Source organism: Gigantopelta aegis, chromosome 3 (assembly GCF_016097555.1).
Source record: "Gigantopelta aegis isolate Gae_Host chromosome 3, Gae_host_genome, whole genome shotgun sequence".
NCBI lineage: Eukaryota > Metazoa > Mollusca > Gastropoda > Neomphalida > Peltospiridae > Gigantopelta > Gigantopelta aegis.
In genome coordinates this window covers 96,656,956-96,677,767 of record NC_054701.1, presented here as the reverse complement: position 1 = coordinate 96,677,767, position 20,812 = coordinate 96,656,956, and the positions used below count along the sequence as shown (strand labels likewise).

General features: G+C 39.2%; 1 protein-coding gene across 1 annotated transcript in view; it reads left to right on the top strand.

Annotated features, from left to right (window-relative positions):
- Positions 1 to 843: 843 nt before the first annotated feature.
- LOC121369419 (leucine-rich repeat-containing protein 74B-like) overlaps positions 844 to 20,812 on the top strand; it is a 158,501-nt gene continuing 138,532 nt past the window's right edge. The window contains exons 1-3 of the mRNA XM_041494520.1: positions 844 to 909; positions 16,790 to 17,042; positions 17,712 to 17,843. Coding sequence (XP_041350454.1) covers positions 16,790 to 17,042; positions 17,712 to 17,843 — 385 coding nt within the window. The 5' untranslated portion in view covers positions 844 to 909. The remainder of the gene's footprint in view (positions 910 to 16,789; positions 17,043 to 17,711; positions 17,844 to 20,812) is intronic.

The following is a 20,812-nucleotide window of genomic DNA, read 5'->3' as shown; positions in this document are numbered from 1 at the left end:
ATCCCTTGCTGATAATCGAAAAGAGTAGCCCATGAAGTGGCGACAGCGGGTTTCCTCTCTCAATATCCGTGTGGTCCATAACCATATGTCTGACGCCATATAACCGTAAATAAAATGTGTTGAATGCGTCGTCGCCAGACTCCTTTGTTTTGATTAAGCCAGATTATTTAGAAAATCTGATTCATATGCATAGAGAAACAAATTGGCAAGCAATGGAGCACAGTTGGCACCCATAGGCATATCTATATATAGGGATAGGGATAGGGATAGGGATAGGGATAGGGATAGCTATGGGGTGGGGCTAAATAAACCTGGGGCAACTGTGTAGATTGCGTTTATGGGCTACAATGTAAGGTCTATAAATAGCGGGGTCACTGGGCTACATTTACTGCGCAGAATCACCGGAAATAAGATCGTTTTGGATACGGGATGTGCCTACATTTATGCACAATTTTAAAATGTTTACTGCAGACATTAAACCATTTGTAACGTATTTCAGATTATGTACTGCTTATTTGTTGACACACACATTTCACTACGTATTTGACAGTGTTCAGAGAAAATAATCTTTGCTTCAAGGTGCGCCGATACATTAGGCCTATGTCAGCACTGTAGCCTATTATGTACATATATAAATTTAAATAGCATGCTACTGCAGTACCTTTAAAAATTATAGTACATGTAATAATATTATATGCAATATGAATAAATAAAATCCAACAATAATAATAATATATAAAAAAAAAAACCCATTGGACTACTGAATATTCAAACTACAAGAACCGTAGCTGAATTCAGATATGATTTCCGAAGACAAGTCCGAGTTAGGAACGTTGGTTGAGTTTTGCGGGAAGCAGTAAATTTAAACGTTCAGTAACTGTTGAAGTTATTTTTCATCTTAGTCTACCGGTATGTTAGTTTTTATAATCGGCAAAATATTTGTAATATGTTGTTAGAACTGGTAATTAATTCTAGATTCATTTTAATTTTTGTTTGAAATATTAATAGCGCTTTTTCGCTGTTTGTCTCTGTCTCTCTCTCTTTGTTTGTCTCTGTCTCTGTCTCTCTCTCATTTCAAGCCAATTAATGTAACAGATAATCAAATTTAGTTTTTTTTCTTCTGTGATACACATTTGAAGATTTCTGACATCAGTGACTTTTGTGTGGTGAAAGTAAACAAATATCTGTCACATTCATAGAGAAATGTTTGCAAAAATGAGGTTAAAACTAGCAAAGAAAGGAAGAGTGAACTTAACCCACTCAAAGACATGGCACATTTCTTAAAACCTTTTTTTCTGTTTTCCAGACTAAAGTCCGAACGAAATTGTTAACAACTAAATTACTCTCCTACCTTTAATTACCGTTACATTTCCCCCAACTTTTGTCCAGACACAAGTTATGAAAAAACCATTACAGTGACACAGATTCTACAAATGCAGTTTTCTACCGTATGCCATTTTTTTTTGTTCAATGGAATACTCTTCAAGAGGGGTGAAAGCCTCCAAAGTATGTGATATAATTAATATACAATCAATGATCTCTAAAGTTATGTATGACAAAGTGATATTAAATACATGTACATACACAGCGTTTTATCGTCTTTCCAGCTGATATAATTATTTAATTTGTAATTCGGTTAAAACTACACCAATAACGATTTTCAAGAGAGCTCTGTCAATGACGTCGCGTAAAAAGTATGACGTCGCGGCCATTTTTACAGCTGATAGGGTCACATGATAATTTTGTCTTAACGCGGCGTCTGACGTCAATGGCTTCTTTTAGAAGTGTTTTGAGGTATTTAAGACGTGGCTCATTATAGAGAAAGGTCGATTTTGTCACTGATAACGAAATGTGATATTTTAAATGTACTTTGAAAAACACTGAACTTCAAATGGATTTTGAATATATTTCTATACTTCGGCACATCGAGTTCACATATTCAGTTGTTAAATTGAACCTATTTCTATGTTTTCTTTGAAGTTTCAAGTCATTTCACCCTAGCGCATTTGAGCGCAAGGCTTCCTAACTGGGGTTGTCTCAGCAGTCATGGCGGCAGCCATTTTATCAATCCCATAATGCATCGCTTCAAGGTGGCACTGCCTAGTGTGTTACATGTGTTTTAGTTTTAAAAAATAAATATCAGGGCCTAAGTTGCTGAAATTGCGTTTTGATATAACTGACCATGTGTCAAATATCGGAGGTGAATCTAGCCCAAATACATTATGGCTAGCGAGCTCTCACCCACAATTACATTGTTTTGGTTGTTTCTTGCATGGAAATTGTCTTCCTTTTTTCAAAGCTGCAATCTCGCCTCACATTAATTAGCATAACTTCATAGAAACGCACCTACAGTTTTTATAAAGAATTGCGTGTGACAGTAACACAATTTTAATAGTTAAATATTATTTTTTTTTAGACATTTTAGGTAATATTCCGATCAGCACACAGTACCCTCCCCCACATGCTATATTGCATGTTCTTTTTTAATGTAGTTTCCAGGGAAACATGACCCCACCCCCACCCCCATCCCAACACACACAAAAACCTTTGCTAGCCACAGTCTTGACCTCTACACAATTTCCTGCACAGGCGCCTGTTTTACAAAATATTTCGTTTCAATGCTTCAAATTAATTTTATATGTGCATTAAATTGTATTATAAACATGCTAAATTGCAAATTTTGCTGTAATAACAGCAAAAATAATTTATCCTAAAAACATCGACCTAGTAACTGTAACATTAGTATTTGTATAAACATGTTTATAATGTTGGTCTTGCATGTCGATTTTTCAAGATAGGTAGGGCCTAGATGTCCAACATGTTAGATGAAGACATTGTTGTACACATGATTTTAAGCATAACTGGCAGGCAAATCAAAATAAATAACCATAAATAAAACAAAAAACAAATAGCCCAATCCACCACCACCCCCAAACCACCCCAGTAACAACACCAACCCACCCGAAAATTAAATACAAAATACCTCTCCCCATCGGCAAACACACACGCCCCCCAAAAAAACCCAACAAAAAAAAGAACAACCCCCCCCCCCAAAAAAAAACAAAAACACACACACAACCCCAACAAGAACAAAAACAAACATATAACCCAGACGAACACGCACATTTTCTATCTATATTTACAGTGGCATGCAATAATCACATTTGTATTATTATTATTATCAAGACCTCCCCCACCAAACCCCACCCCCCAAAAAGAAGACACGTCACCCACCCCCTACAACATTTATTTTTCTTCGAAATATTTTCACTATCATTAATCACATTTGAATTATTATCGTTTAAAAAAATATATTTTTCAGCCTTTTATATTTTTTTTCCAAATGTATTTTTTGTTACTCAGCTTTAATCAAGAACACCACCACCACCACCACCACAACCACAAAAAAATAATAAAAAACCCACCACCACCACCACCCCCAAAAGACCCGTCACCCCCTCCCCCTCCCCCCACCACCAACTTTATTTTTCTTCAAAATATTTTCACTATCATTAAATAGACTGTTTTACCCTATTGTATTACAATGGACTAGTCCCTGCCACTAGCTTTCGTCACGTGCTCATTCAATCGCCTATGTGCACTGCCTTTATTTTTTTATGTAACATTGTTTCACTATTTATGCATAATAGAAGTTGGAAAAGAATGGGGTATCGTTGCATTGTCCTGATAGGCTAACTAAATATATTAAGTTGTGAAAACAACAACGTCACTTTGTATTGCTTATTTTCCGATTTTGCGTTTATAACGACGTTAGGGTTAATGGTTACATTGTAACATTATAATGGTATATGTTACCATTTTCCAGTGGCTTCAAGAACACTATTACATATTCCAGAATAATATTTGGCGTGTTTCAGATCGATTTTAAAGTGAAATATACACATGGTGATTAGTAGTTGAGTTTAACCGGCAAGTTTAGAAAAGCGATTCAAATTTGGCAGACATATTTCACAGCACGCCAAACTTCAAAGGGCTATAACCTTCTAACCACTAAATATTTTTCCGTCCGGTTTTCATTAATTTACATTTTTTGGTACATATTTTTGCTTGAAATAAAAAGTTTGACCACATATTTATTTCTTAATTTTTCGTTGTTCTACCTACTAAAGTCCGAACCAAATTGTTAACAACTACAATAAATTACTCTCCTACCTTTAATTACCGTTACATCCCCCCCCCCCCCCCCCCCAATTTTGTCCAGACACAAGTTATGAAAAAAACATTACAGTGACACAGATTCCACAAATGAGACTAACGATGTCGCCAGTATCGACTTCGCTGAGATAGCATAGGGCAAAATACATGCAGTTTTCTGCCGTCTGCCATTTTTTAAAATTATTTTATGGAATACTCTTCAAGAGGGGTGAAAGCCTCTAAAGTATGTGACATAATTAATATAAAATCAATGGTCTCTAGTGGTATAATAATAATTTAAAAAAAAACACCCCACAATTAATATAATAATAATGCAATTAATATGACGTCATCACGTTTGCTTTTATATCATAACATATTATCACGTTTCACCCCTCTTGGAAAATATTCCATAAGAAGTCAAAATGGCAGCCGGCAAAAAATTACATGCTTTTTGTCTTATGCGATCTCAGCGAAGTCGATATAGGTGACATCATCTAGTATGTGGAATCTGTGTCATTGTAATGGTTTTTTCAAGGTTTCTGTCTGGACCAAATGTGGGTAAAATTTAACGAAAAATAAAGGTAGGAGAGCAATTTTTATCGTAGTTATTAACATTTTGGTTCGGACTTTAATTTGCCAAAAATAATATGGTAGTTATCATCAAGCTTATATTTTAACATAAATATGTTTCTGAATGTCTGGTTATATATTTATTATAACTCAAAATCAGGCCCGTAGCCATAATTTTGAGGGGGGGGGGGGGCGTTTAGACTTATGGTGAGCACGGGTCCGGGGCATATTGTCCCCCCCCCCCCCCCCCCCCCATTGGCTACGGGCCTGAGAATACATCTTATTAGCCCGAGTAGGCCTACTCTGATTGTAAGAGAGCTAGATGGCGTATTTATGTCCAAATGTCCGTCTAGCTCTCTTAGAGTCAGAGTACTCGGGCTAGCATCTTACATTTTTTTTTAACCAAACAATTTTACCAATATAATCAGTCATTCATTTGCCCAACTTATAAAACAATTGCAAAACATCAGTTATACCGGTATTTATTAAAATCCAAAAATGTCTGTTAACATTGGTTCTCGAGGATTCCATTTTTATAATTTGCCTTAAAATATTTAAAATAATGTTTTGTTGAACAACATACATGTTTTGACAAAATTAATTTGATTGAAAAACAAGACAATTAACATTGGCGTTTCTGACTTCTGTCGCTCAGCAGACCCGTAGCCAGCGTTATTTGCGGGGCGGTGCGTTGAGATATTGGGTGGAATTAAATTTATATCATGGGTGCCGAAGGCATTCGAATCGGGCGCGAGAGGTCTAGAGGGTTCGGGGGCATTCTTCCCCTGAATTTTTTTTAATGTAGATGCTCAGAGGTGCATTCTGGAGCTATTTGTGATGGGGTTTTAATATTTTATTTCAGGTATTTTGAGGTCGTAGCGCGTATATATTTTTTTATAAGACTTCAAGAGCAGCAGTAAACTTTAACTACATTAAAACTGTAAAACCGTTAACATTGATGAATAATGTACTTGAGTATATTCAATATTATTGCATATGTGTATGGGTAGAAGAAACATAAATATATGGAACGTACGTATGCTTACATAATGGGTACATCACGTACACTATTTTATGATAATTTCCAAATACGCCAATATATACTTTGTCTGATCCGATCATGCATGTCCAAGGTAGAAATCATATGTTCAAGTATTTTGTTGAAAAACATTTGGAACGTTAAGAGGCCAGCGTACACTTTTTGAAAATGAAAAATGTCGATCAACATTTTTCATTTGTGGATGTACACTTTTCGGGGGGGGGGGGGGGGGGATAGGTGGTCAAAAGTGTAGGCTACTCTTTGTACACTTGTAAAAATGTTTAAATTATGGACGGCCCCTAAACGCGCGCGTGGTATAAAAGATCCCATCAATGTTTTTAAATTTTGGTATTGGGCATAGCTTTGTTTTCTATTTCAACTCACTGTTTTTGATAGCACCGGAATCGCTTTCGTGAATAATATTTAAGTCAGTTGCTCACCCTTGATTGTTAATTCGATAAGGGTATTGCAATCGAAGTTCCACCAATGACTTTATTTGAGACGGAATGAAATGTATGACATGTTAAACATATTTACGGTACCGGTACGGTATCAGTCATATGCCAAACACGGTTTGAGTTGAGAACGCATTCGACAGTGTCAGCTGTTAAAGGGACATTCCTGAGTTTGGTGCAATTTTTAAGATGTTATCGACTAACACAGACTTTTTAACGATTATAAAATTTTTACATATCAAATATATTTTCTGCATAAAATATTAGTGTCCGTATATTAAACGTATTTCTGATCGTTCTAATATTTGTACTACGTTAAATTTCATTTTATTTCCTAATTTTTTAAAGACAAAATCCAGTTTGGGCACCTTCCAAATATTAAGACGACCAGAAACACATTGAATATACAGACACTGATATTCTAAACAAGAAAATTTAGTTTAATCGTAGAAATATTTTATTAGTCGGAAACATCTTACAATGCAACAAACTTTGGAATGTCCCTTTAAATAAATTCAGTATAAAAAGCAATTCGCCGAACGCAACAACGTCAACAGTCATATTTAACTGACATTTTATTATTTTTCGGGTGATCGTAGTTGATCAAGATATTTTGTAAACGTATTTATTTTATTAACCCGTTATATTATACCTTTTTTCTTTTTCATAAGAAAAACGTTCATCGTTTGACAGCTCTTGGCTGCACGTTTTTTTGCTTCGCTTTCTTTGCTCAGGTCGTCCCATGATAGTCGTAGTTTGTAAATCGATAAAATAGCGGGCTACAATGGCGAACACCCAGAAATTATCTCCCGCTTAGAGGTCGCGTCGTTACTATACACCCAATAGTCTCGCTTTAAACAGGTGTTCGGTAGTGTGATTTGAAGCCACTGGTCGTATAAAATTACTTTGTCCACCTCTGTACGAACAGGAAAAGTGGTCATATTTTTACAGACGATGAGGCATTGCACAAAGAATGTCTGGACTGCATAACGGATCTATATGACAAAAAAGAAAAACAAAAAAGTGAATCGCTGGAAAACGAGACGTTTGTATGGTATTGCCAAAAACCTATCCATTCTCGGTTTGGGGATTTTAAATTTTTTTATTTATATATTATTTGAATAAAATATAGTTGAAATATTATATTTTCTTCCTTTCATGTATGCTATGTGTATATGTTTATTTGTGTGTTTTGTTCACTACTTTTTGGTGAGGGAGAAGGTTTTGGTGGGTCGTCCTACCCCCCTCCATGGCATTGATCATGTCGATTATTAATTAATCAATTAATTTATTTATTTTAATTAATAATTTTACAAAAATAAAATAAAAAAGTGTTTTAGAAACAACACACCTTTTTAAAATTATGTACAGGGCCAGCGGAGTATTTGAAAGTGGAGATACTAGTGTGCTGTCAGTTAAAGGTTGTGGTGTGTGTGTGTCTGCGAGAGAGAGAGAGAGAGAGAGAGAGAGAGAGAGAGAGAGAGAGAGAGAGAGAGAGAGAGAGAGAGAGAGAGAGTAAAGTTTGTTTTATTTAACGACGCCGCTAGAGCACATTGATTTTTTATCTTATCATCGGCTATTGGACGTCAAACATATGGTCATTCTGACACTGTTTTTAGAGGAAACCCGCTGTCGCCACATAGGCTACTCTTTTTACGACAGGCAGCAAGGGATCTTTTATTTGCGCTTCCCACAGGCAGGATAGCACAAACCATGGCCTTTGTTGAACCAGTTATGGATCACTGGTCGGTGCAAGTGGTTTACACCTACCCATTGAGCCTTGCGGAGCACTCACTCAGGGTTTGGAGTCGGTATCTCGATTAAAAATCCCATGCCTCGACTGGGATCCGAACCCAGTACCTACCAGCCTGTAGACCGATGGCCTGCCACGACGCCACCGAGGCCGGTAGAGAGAGAGAGAGAGAGCGAGATAGAGAGAGAGAGAGACACACACACACACACACACGCACACACACACACGTAGAGAGAGAGACGCACACAGGCAGAGAGAGAGAGACACACACACATACACATACAGGTAGAGAGAGACACACAGACAGAGAGACACACACACACAGACAGAGCGAGAGAGAGAGAGAAAGAAGAGTACAATATATATATAGATATATATATATATATATATATATATATATATATATATATATATATATATATATATATATATATATATATATATGTATTTGAAGGCCCGAACCTGTTAGTGGGGGTTCGGAGGCATGCTGACCCGGATGTTAACATAGGCCCTATGACATCTCCAGACTTTAATAATATATAATAAAATTATAACTGTCGCAATATTTAGGTCCGCCTCTGCTGGCACATATAAATGATTCTTAAATATTTTATTCCTGCATTCTACAAGTAAAACTCGCCACGATAGAATGATGGAAATACATGATGAATAGTTTTTAGGCCAGCTCATTTTGCCCGAATGCCACCATATTAAATGTTGGCCCGTTTGAATGAGTACAGTTACTCCTACCCCAGTGCAGGGCTCACGCTGTCGATAGCCAAATTAGCCATTGGCTAATTAAAAAAAAAAAAGGCTAATAAAATTTGCAAGTGGTTAAAATTTTGGCTAAGCCATTTTCTGTCTTCTGATGTGAACAACGGTTACATAATCTACCCGACACCTCAAACATAATAATAATAGCAAATATTCAATTAGCGTAATGGCGATCTCGCGACCGGTAACAAAAAAATGGTGTCATGCAGAATTCAGCGTAGGCCTTATAATGTTTGCTTATTTTAATAATCACGGTTATTAATTTTAACGGCATGCATTCAACATGTATGACAGCAATGTCTGGAAGATCTGTAACTTGTTATTTTTACTTTGTGAAATCTTTGAACCAAAGTAATAAAGACAAAGCGTGTCAATTTTAATACACATGCCAGTTCAGGGACGAAAGACATGTAGAGTTCAGCCAGATCGAGCGAAAACAAAACGTTCGCTAGGCTGGTTTGTGCGCTTCACGTTAAACCAAATGGACATGACGAACACCAATCAAATAGTTCGCGAACGTTAGGAAGAACGTTCGTTGGCTGAACTGAGAGCTGCTCTCGGTGCGAATATACGTCACGCTTCAAAGTCAGTCGACACTCGTGTGTCAAGAGATATCGTTGCGGACATTAAACAATACGATTACGCAAAAGTAAATCTTGATGCAAATTTGTAGAAAAACAATAGTTGTTCGCATCAATGAATACCTAACTGCAGTTTTTGTTTATTCCTTTGTCTTTGTTAATTTCGCAGTGGCAGTGGTAGGGGCAGTCGATTTTCATTTTAATGAGTACAGTTACTCCTACCCCAGTGGCGGTGGTAGGGGCAGTCGATGTCCAGTTACTCCTACCCCAGTGGCGGTGGTAGGGGCAGTCGATGTCCAGTTACTCCTACCCCAGTGGCGGTGGTTGGGGCAGTCGATATCCATTTGAATGAGTACAGTTACTCCCACCCCAGTGGCGGTGGTAGGGGCAGTCAATTTCCTTTTGAATGAGTACAGTTACTCCCACCCCGGTGGCGGTGGTAGAGGCAGTCGATTTCCATTTGAATGAGTACAGTTACTCCTACCCCAGTGGCGGTGGTAGGGGCAGTCGATTTCCATATATTGAGCAGGAAACGTCAGAATGAGTAGAACGTGTTAATTCTAGAACATTCCAAATACATTTTGTTGTCTGTGCTATTTAACATTCATGACTAATAATTATTAGTAAAGGGACAAACTGTCACTGTTCATTGTTTATGCAAATAAATATAACGTGGGCGCATTCTTGTATTTAGCTCAACCGGTTGAATGCTCGCTTGAGGTGCTTGCGTGCAGGATCGAATCACCTCGGTGGATCCATTCAACTGATTGGGGATTTTCTCGTTCCAATCAGTGCACCATAACTGGTCAAAGGCCGTGGTATGTGCTTACCTATCTGTGCGAAAGCGCATATAAAAAATCCCTTGTTGCATTAGGCAACATTAAGCGGATTTCCTCTGATGACTGTCAGAATTACCAAATATTTGACATCCAGTAGCCGATGATTAACTAACCGTGCACATTTATTCAAATGATGTGAAATACAATATAGTTACCCGTTTAAATTTTTACATTAATTGCCTACAATGTATATGTTAAATGTGTTTATTATTAACTCATATTATTAACTTTATTATTACTTCACAACTGTCAAAGGTATATTGACATACATATGTATTTGAGCAAATACTGATGTAGTGTCATGCCATTGGTACTAAGTACGCATGTCGTAACGGGCTTCGACTCAGTGTTTACGACTTAATGGGGAGATTAAATATCACGGAACTGACCTTTAACTGCAAATAACCGTTAAGTATAGGGACATGTCCTAGTTTAAACTCGAACACTTCGCTGTACGACCAGGACAGTCAGCCCAGGTAGCTATTGGATAACTTAGACAATGTGTTTGAAGTTGAACTTTTAACTGAACAAGCATGAAAAGTCAAGCATGTACAGTACTGACATATAAGTCAGTGTTACACAAGGCCAAACACGTTTATATGTGAGGTATTGAATGAAATGATTTAGATGTGTTCGGATACCTCCATATGGCTAAACATTGCAGTCATAACAATAAAAAAGACTACCTTGACAAACATCGTCTGTGCACGCATGCATTGGAAGAGGGGATAGGCAGTGAGTGAATAAGAGAGAATGAGAGAGTGGGAAGGTTGGTACTTGGGTATAAACATATGCAAATGAGCTAGGTCACGTGACTTGGGCGTGGCGTGTTCTGACTGGCTGACCTCTAGGGGGTGTGGCGTGTTCTGATTGGCTGACCTCCAAGCGTGGGGTGTGACGTCACGCGGGCGTTCAGTGCATTGACCTCTGGGTCATGCAGATGACTGACCTTTAAGCGTGGGGACGCTACTTTAACGGGGTTAATGGCTTTTGCAGCTGTCGGGGTTCCTTTGATGTACAGGAAACAGATGGTGAGGAAGTCGTTAATGACGGATCAGATGCCAAAATAGCGTGGGTTTAATGGATTTGTTAACTGTCAGGGTTCCCTTGAAGCACAGGAATCAGATGGCGTGGTAGCCGTTAATGACGGATCAGATGGCAAGATAGCGTGGGATGAATGGCTTTGGCAGTTGATGAAAATCGGGGGGAAATTCCACGGCGTAGGGAACATTAACTGGGTTAAGGGGTTTGGCAGATGACGAACATCCGGGGGGAAAATTCCATAGCTTTGGAAACATGCCCATATACGCCGATGGATCAGAACGTATTCAGACACGTCTTGACCTCGAAATAGCGTGGGGACGCTACCTTGGAGCCTATATAAAAGACTCCCAACAGATTGAGAGCGCTTGCCGTTCGCTCAGCGACACTGATAGAGAGAAGACGTACACTTGATGATCTTGACGCTATTGTGTCTCCTTGCGCTGTACTTGGAAAGAAGAAAATGGCATCAGGATATAACAGAAGCACTACAGAAGGCACAGGAAACGAAACGAGATGCAAACTAAACCTTGGCGGTAACAGCTACGTCGTAGCTAAACTGTGGAAGGGGGACATTGCCATTCAAATTCGTCAGTTCGACGATGACCGTGGTAAACAGTTTCCCACCAATAAAGGCGTTTCTCTGCCGATGAAACAGTTGTTGGAACTGGTCACCTTCAAACGAGAATCGAATGCACCACAACATCTTGGTGGGAACGTCTACGTCGAGACCATTTACAAAGGTGTGGATATTCGTCAGTGGTGATATTGTGGGCAAGAACGGAAACCCCCCATTCGACTGACTGCCAAACAGTGGGAACAGCTCCAGAAATGTTTTGACACTTTGTACGACTTCGTGCCAGGGCTGAGAGACGTCATATCGTGTTACATGCGAGAAAATCATCAGAATCTGATGGGTTCCGTAGAGCGTCCAGACATGTTCGGTGACGTCACGGGGAAAACCCAGAACGTGTTCTGACATGCTCAGACATTGTGTATATAAACCTTAGATTTAGAACTGTTTGTCATTCGTCAGTCGACCGCGGTAGAGTGAAGACGTACGCTCCATAAATGACATCGGGATATTCTAGAATGGACAGCAACAGCAGCAGCAGTTGCAGCAGCGGTGACGATGTCTTGGTATGCAAATGTTCCGAAAGACACAATCAAATGCAAAAGAGTGGCTACCAAACCAAAAGAAAATGAAACAGATCAAACGGACGCTGCTCGTGAACCCAGTGAAATCGTGAATGAAGAACCCACGGGTACCTGTGAACCCGTCAAAATCATGGATGAAGAACCCATGGATCAGACGGATGCTGTTCGAGAATATACAACGGACTCGGCTCCCTACGATGATGCCTACGACGCCGATGACGAATGGGATGGTCTTTCGAGACGTTACTTGTTCTGCTATCGTCCCGAAATGAGAGGATTCTACAGACGACTCGACACATTTGGTCGTTGGCCCCTCCAAATGAGCCAGAGACCGAGGGAACTTGTCACGGCCGGTTTCTTCTACACGGGAGACCACGATGCCGTCGTCTGTTACTGTTGTGGACTACGTGTCTACGGATGGAAGAAGATTGACGATCCAGTGCTGGAACATTACAGGCTGTCCCCGAGAAGTCCCTACATTAATAATGTGTTCAGACATTACACATGTATTGCTTGGGTGTGCTACTTTTCGTTTTGTAAAATAAACATGAATAACACGTTTTGTTTGTTATTAATGTAAGGGTGGCTCTGAGCCGTGCATGATCTATGTTTTGGGATGGTGGGGTGGGGGTAGGGGCACGGGTCATACGTATCACAACATTTAATCTTTGTGCGCATGCTCGAAATTATAGAGAGTATAAATAAAAGGGTAATGGGTAACATCGTCATTTGAGGTAGAACCTTCAGAGGTGCAACATGTCAAAGCAGTACAAGTTGTACATTCCCGACGCCGACAAGTGGACCCGATTTTACAAGTTGCAAGCCCAAGGCAACCTTCAGCCACATTTTCCAATGCAACGTGGTGGGAAAAGTCAGATGATGTACAGCGTGGATCGATGTCTGGAACGCTACGATCCCACGTGGAAAAATAAAAAAGAGGACAAGTCCCAGACACCCAAAGTCGTCATGGTCTCCCCAACACAACAGGTGGTAGAGCAAACCAAGGCCGAGCAGAAACAGAAACAAGAACAGAGTGGTGCGGAATAGAAACGACGAGAGCAGACTGGCATGTGTCAAAACCCCCCACGTCACAAGCGTTTCTGAGAAGAGTACAAAATGGGGCGTGACAGTTTCAACATCGCTAGTTCACGTCGAGCACTTCAACAGTCAACATCATGAATCAGAATTGTTTATTCCGGAACATGTCATGAACAAAAGATCGTGTCCCGTATGTCCAAAGACTTTTTCAAAACCATCAGACTCCAGGCTCCCATGGCTCCGGCTCATATGGCTTCTATAGCTCCTGCTCCAATAGCTCCGGCTCCTATGGCTCCTATAGCTCCTGCTATGGCTTCTATAGCTCCTGATCCAGCTCCTATAGCTCCTGTTCCGGCTCCTATAGCTCCTGCTCCGGCTGCTATAGCTCCGGCTCCTAAGGCTCCTATAGCTCCTGCTCTGGCTCATAGGGCTCATATAGCTCCTGCTCTGGCTCTTAGGGCTCCTGCTTTCCTAATCCATCCCTTCACCATGATCCTGTCGGAACCCACGTCGTGTGGAAAGACTTATTTGGTGTACACGTTGAGGGACGGTAAAATCCACCCGCCTCTCCAACGAATCATCTGGCTCTAGAAACAATGGCAACCCCTCTACAACATCATTTGGGCAACCGTTCGAGTGAAATTTGTTCAAGGCATACCCGAGAATTTGGAAAAGGATCGTTATTTGGATCCCAGTCAGAAATTTCATCGTTTTGGACGACTTGATGTCTACAGCTGGAAAAGACCCTCGCATCACCGACCTGTTCACAAAAGGACGTCACCACAGAAACCTCTCAGTGATTTCCATCGACCAGAACCTCTATAACAGCAAAGACCCGACACATAGAAGAAACCCATTACTTAGCACTGTTCAACAACTCAATCGACAAGCAACAAGTTCTAACCTTGGCACCCCTGACAGCTGCCAAGCTCATAAATCTAACCAACATCCGGTGTGTCGTGACCCATGCCCATCCCACAGCTGTCAGTCATTAATCTAGTTAGGTCATCGACCCCGTGACGTCACACCCCACGCTTGGAGGTCAGCCAATCAGAACACGCTACTCCCTCCTAGAGGTCATCCAATCAGAACATGCCACGCTCAAGTCACGTGACCTAGCTCATTTCCATATTTTGATACCCAAGTGCCGGTGGTACTGCTAGACAGATAGAAAAGGATGGACGAGAGAGAAAAGGGAGACGGGGAAGGTAGAGGGTGAATGAGTGATAAAGATAGAGGAGATGAGTGAAGGCGGAGTGGGGGGGGGGGGGGGGGGGGGGGGGGTTAAGGAGTGAATTAATGAAAAAGAGAAAGAGTTGACTGAGGGAAAAAGAGGGATGAGGGAGAAACTGAGAGGGAGGGAAGATAGGAGAAATTGTGTGGGAGGGGTGAGGAAGAAAGGGAGAAATTTAGAGGGTTATGGAGAAAGAGAGGAGGGTTGAGAGAATGATAGCATGAAGGATCAGGAATTAAGAGATATATAGAGGGAAGGAAGGCGGGAGATATATATAGAGTGATGGTGAGGGAGAGAAATGAATGAGAGAGGAAGAGAGATAGAAGGAGAGGAGAGGGTGAAAGAGCGGGATGATGAAGAGAAGGTAGGAATATTTAAACTCAAGGGTTGATGAGATATAGGGAGATAGAGGAAGGACTGAGGGTTGTTGGAGAAAGTGCGTGTGTGTGTGTGTGTGTGCGTGTGTGTGTGTGTGATATAACGGAATATTTGTTTAATGACACCTTAACATACATGTCTTTGACACTTGGTCGATATTAAAAGGGTAAAATTAAAGAAACCCGCTGCCGCTACACAGGCTTTTTCTTTAGGCAGACACACATTGTGTGTATCAATCTGATTTAAAATTAGCTCTACTGGTCTACCAGTAGATCTAACAGCATTGCGTGGACTCAAATGTCCTGGTGACATTTCATCTATAAATAACAATCTAAATATCGACCAATTACCTTTTATAGCGTTATTCGGGATTATACAAATTCTAAAAATATCGGGCGAGACTATTTATGCAATAGGCGACTTGTTGGTCTATTTCAACATTGAAAAAACAGGGGGAAAAGTGCAGTAATAAACTCCGGATTGTATACTAGTATAAACAGATTTCATGGCTATGCCATAACGGTTTTTTTTTTTTCCGTCTTGAAACGAATTTTATATAAAATGTTATATTGAAATTAGTTTCCGGCATACTTCGTAATTCACCCGAATCATTTCGTATACCCTGGGTATAATCCCGAATGTTTTCAAATTATTTTCAAATCACTGGCATGAGAGAGAGAGAGAGAGAGAGAGAGAGAGAGAGAGAGAGAGAGAGAGAGAGAGAGAGAGAGAGAGAGAGAGATTTTGTTTGTTTTGAGACAAACCCTAATCCAAGGACACCTACATACATAATCCAAAAACACACCTACATACATAACACAAGAACACCTACATACATAATCCAAGAACAAAATTAATACACACATAATCCTAGAACACCTACATACATAATCCAAGAACATTTCCATACATAACAAGAGCACCTACATACATACGCCAAGAACACCTACATACATGACCCACCCTACATATGTATCTATGTGTATATAGGTATGATTTTTATAAAATTTAATAGTAAAAAAAGGTTGAATTGGGGGCATTGAAACCCCACCCACCCCACCCCGCCGCTTGGTACACCACTGACATAACGCAATAACACCTACATACATAACGCAATAACATCTACATATTACATAACATGTCCAAGAACACTTACATAGTACATAATCCAAAAACACCTACATATTTAATCCAAGAACAACTACATACATAATCCAAGAACTACGTGCATAATCCAAGAACACCTACATGCATAATCCAAGAACACCTACATGCATAATCCAAGAACACCTACATGCATAATCCAAGAACACCTACATATTTAATCCAAGAACACCTACATGCATAATCAAAGAACACGTACATGCATAATCCAAGAACACCTACATATTTAATCAAAGAACACCTACATGCATAATCCAAGAACACCTACATATTTAATCAAAGAACACGTACATGCATAATACAAGAGCAAGGGTAATATGTGTAATGTTTTTGACGATGTATGATGTTTCTGTTTTCATGCTTAGTAAGCTGTTATAATATGGTGACTGATGACCGAAGCTTCAAACATATTGTGTTTATTTGGTAAATAGTACTTTCATATCACAAGAGGATGAGTTATATATTTAAATCTACACATACAATTTGTTGTGGTTCATATCTTCAACCGATTCAGAACTATGACAGTCAGTCACATGTGACAGTGCTTATTTATAAGTGAGATACAATGAACACAATTTCATTACGTCCATAATGATTGTACTTGTAGATGATGTATAACATCAGCAATAAACTGAAACTGTGCCGACTGTTCCGACCAAAGAGGATGCCGAACCAAACGGACTCCACAGTGTGGACTCAGAACCACAAACTGGTGGACGTGATCATCGTCCGGCCCAATGTGACGCCAAACCGCCAGCTGCCCAAGAAGCTTGTGAGAACGCCTCGACAGACGTCCTACAGAGATGGCCTACATAACCGTCCCTCCAAGAAAGTCCTCAATCAAGACGAATCACAAGAATGCAAGTATTAGCTGAGAATTAGCGTAGTGTTACAAACTTTGTTTATCAGTCTTCTGAACGTCACGGCCAAAAAGAGAAGTGGGAGACAGGGGTTTTATGGTTTTAACCCTGGCGTCTGCAATGCACTCAATCGAGTATATACATGTTCTGCTTATACGCAATGTACCTGTTTGAATACATACTCCACCATGTCTGAACATTGAAACACATTTTAAGTCTATATCTCGCCTTTCCATCTTATAATATCGTTTCCTAATGGAAAACGCAAACACAACTACTTTTTAATGAACTCGGGTACATTTATTAACGCCGTCTTTATAACTATTGTTCAAGGGCGTGGCCAGAGCTGGGGAGGGGCGGGGACAGGAAGGCATGTGATGGTAGGGGACATAGGGGTCGTTTTCTTTATGAAACAAAGATGTCACATAGTATTCATCAGTTGTTTGTGATTAAAAGATATAATTAAAAAAAGAGAATGATTACGTTTGTCACTGTAGAACACTTTCAGTGTAATTGTACTGTTACGGTTTCTATTTATTTTTCAATTCCTCATCAAATTGTGTCATTTTTATTTCCTGTGTAATTATATCACTTCTACTTTATGACTTATAACTGGGTATTATTTCGAGTGTAGTTTTTACCATGGTGATCAGTGTTTTATTGATACAGACGGAGATGAACGACGTCCAGTCGGACGACAGTCTCTGTACGACGAACATCGCTATCCAACATACGAATCCTGGTTGGAAGGATCCCCGCATGCCTCGGAGGAATTCGACACTGACTTTGAAGATGAGAAAGGTTTGTGCTCACAACTGATTGGTTGGTTTATTGATTGATTGATTTCATTGTTGTTTGCAGTTTTGTTTTATTTGTTTTTGTTCATCAGTCTATTTAAGTCATTTGGTGAAAAATACCCCAAAAATTCAAATTAAAAAAAAAAAGTAAATATAAATCCAGTAACTTGCTTTTAAATAATAGGTTTTGGGTTTAAAATGTCTCAAGTTGTATATTTAATAAAACAATACACTCAAAGAATTAAACGTTGTATTATTTTTACTATGACGGTGCATGACATCACAATCACATTGACCAATCATTAAAACAAAACTTGCATTTCTGTGGTTGATTCGAATTAGTGTTCCATCAGAAATTCTGATTACTACCACATATTTTAAAATCTAAATTAACACTTAAACTGCTTAAAAAGTTCGCTGGTTTTAGAAAAAGTATCCTATGTGAATATTTTACAAGTTCAGTTTATCTGGAGCTGTTAATGCTCGGACTGGTTCAGTTGCTTTGTCGGGACCTTTTTTTTGTAGTGTTTCTGGACTAATATCACTCTCCTTACTTGCGGAATCATGAGTAGAGATGACTGGTGTAATTACATCATTTTCTGAATCAATGATACCCACATCCATTGCCGTACGGACTGATCAATTGACGTTGCAGTAGCTGATCAGGAGTACCTATATTTGCACTAAAAACATCTGCAGTGAGTAATTGAATTATGTGTCGAAGCCAGACCGTATCAGGACCAACCTTGACTTTGGATGACAAATGTCCACTTCGAGATACAACTGTTCCTTGCATCCATTTGGGTCAAGTCATGTAGTTACGAGCCAAAATTTGCTGACCTGGTTCGAACTTACATAAGTTGGTTTGTCTGCCACCAAGCTGTTTGAGCTGTTTGTTGTGCACACGTGTAGCCACATCGGGTTTCAACAAGTCTAATCTTGACCTTAGTGATCGCATCGTGAACAAGTTCACTGGAGTCTGTTCAGTAGTTGAATGTCGTGTGTTCTGATAAGCTAACCGAAATTTAACCAATTTCCTATTCACAGATCCACCCTCTATCTCTTCATTGTATTCAAAGCATGTTTGAATGTTCGGATGAACCGTTCAGCCAGGTCATTTGTTGCTGGATGATAGGAGCTGATGTCAAATATAAAATTCCATTCTGCTTCATGATCTGATTGAATTCCTCGGATTTAAACTGAGGGCCACTGTCGCCAAATAGTTGTACAGTAATACCATTTCAAGCGAAGATTATTCGAAGAATCTCAGTTATTTGTGTTGATGCACTGGAGTTCGTACAGACTACCTCTGGCCACTTCGAATCGCTATCAACGATCACAAAGAACATGTGTCCCAGGAAAGGACCTGCATAATCGACATGTATGCGATGCCAAGGGGTAGAAGGCCACTCCCAGTGGTGTAATGGTGCACGTTTAGGATTGTTTCTCTGTTGGCAGCATCCTGGACAATGTTTTGTTGACTTCTCGCTTTCTTGATCCATCTTAAGCTACCATACGTAACTTATTGACAGCGTTTTCACAGCTGACTATAGTTTTGCTGGAATCACAATTCTGCAACCCCACATCACATATCCTTGAAATGTTGTGAGTTCATTCCGTCTGGAATAATACAATTAAAAAATTTCAGCATGTTCTTCATTCCACGCAATAATTTTTTTACCAATACACCTGAGATAATATCCTATCACAGCATAATGTTTTTTTTTTCACTGCTTCACAGTTCACTGGTAACACCTGAAACTGTGACAGGTGAAACACCTCCACTGGATCTTCCACACAGGTAACTGTTCATGACGGTACCCTACTCAAAGTATCTGCATTCAAATGTTTTGAAGTGTTTTTATATTCAATATCATACACGGACGTAGGAAGGTGCCACACACACACACACACACACACACACACACACAGATATATATATATATATATATATATATATATATATATATATATATAAACCATCGCTGCTGCTACAGTGTCATAGATATTGTTGTGGCCACGTCCCAAGGATATCAACAAAGTCCAGAGAATACAAATAACATCCACAGATGACAACGACGAAGTGTTCCAGTTTTCAGAATTATAAATTTATTTAAAGGTGATGAGTAAATGCAAATAAAGTTAATGTTCACAGGTAAGTTTCCAACATATAGATAGATAGATCTCTTCCTTTCAGATATAGTTATATTAAACCAGTGAGGACTGCATCTCCAATAAATGTAAACAGCTTGCAGTTGCTTATAAATATTGCTTCCATAAAACAAGTTAATTAAATAAAGATGGTAAAGGTAATAAAATTTGACTTTAAAAATATAAGTAAAAGTTATTCCAGTGTCAATTTAAATGTATGCAATGTAATAAAGTTGAAAAGTTGGACAAGGGGACATGTCTTTAATGTTTGTTTGTCAGACCGCGAACAAGTGAGAACAACCGTTGACGTCCATTGACGTCAGCCTTTTATACTTTTTCTTAAGTACCACGTGACGTCATAACAGCCAATCAGAAATTACGTCACGCTAGGAAGAGATCTACCTTTACAAAATAAATATCATTTCATTTAATAATTACGTTATGCACACAATTGCTCAATAAATAAAGTAATTGCTTTTTGGTCCAGCTTCCGTTTGCAGTTTACAGTTTGTAAATGCACACTCTAAATCCTAAGAAACTTCAACTTTTGTAAATACGTCAGTTTAGCCCCTAGCAAAAGCATTACCTACCAACTTGAAATAATTATTTCTGCGAATTTCTAAAGTGCATAAAGATGAAACTAACATTTCTTAATTGCTTTTTTAGTCTAAAATTTGCGTAAAACAATTTTACAGAAAAAGCCTTTAGAATATTTATAAAAACGACATTATTAACCAGGCACAAAACACGCTCATTTTGCATAGCAAATACATTGGGAATTCAAGCTAATAATACAAACAAATTCTAATGTGCATAAATATG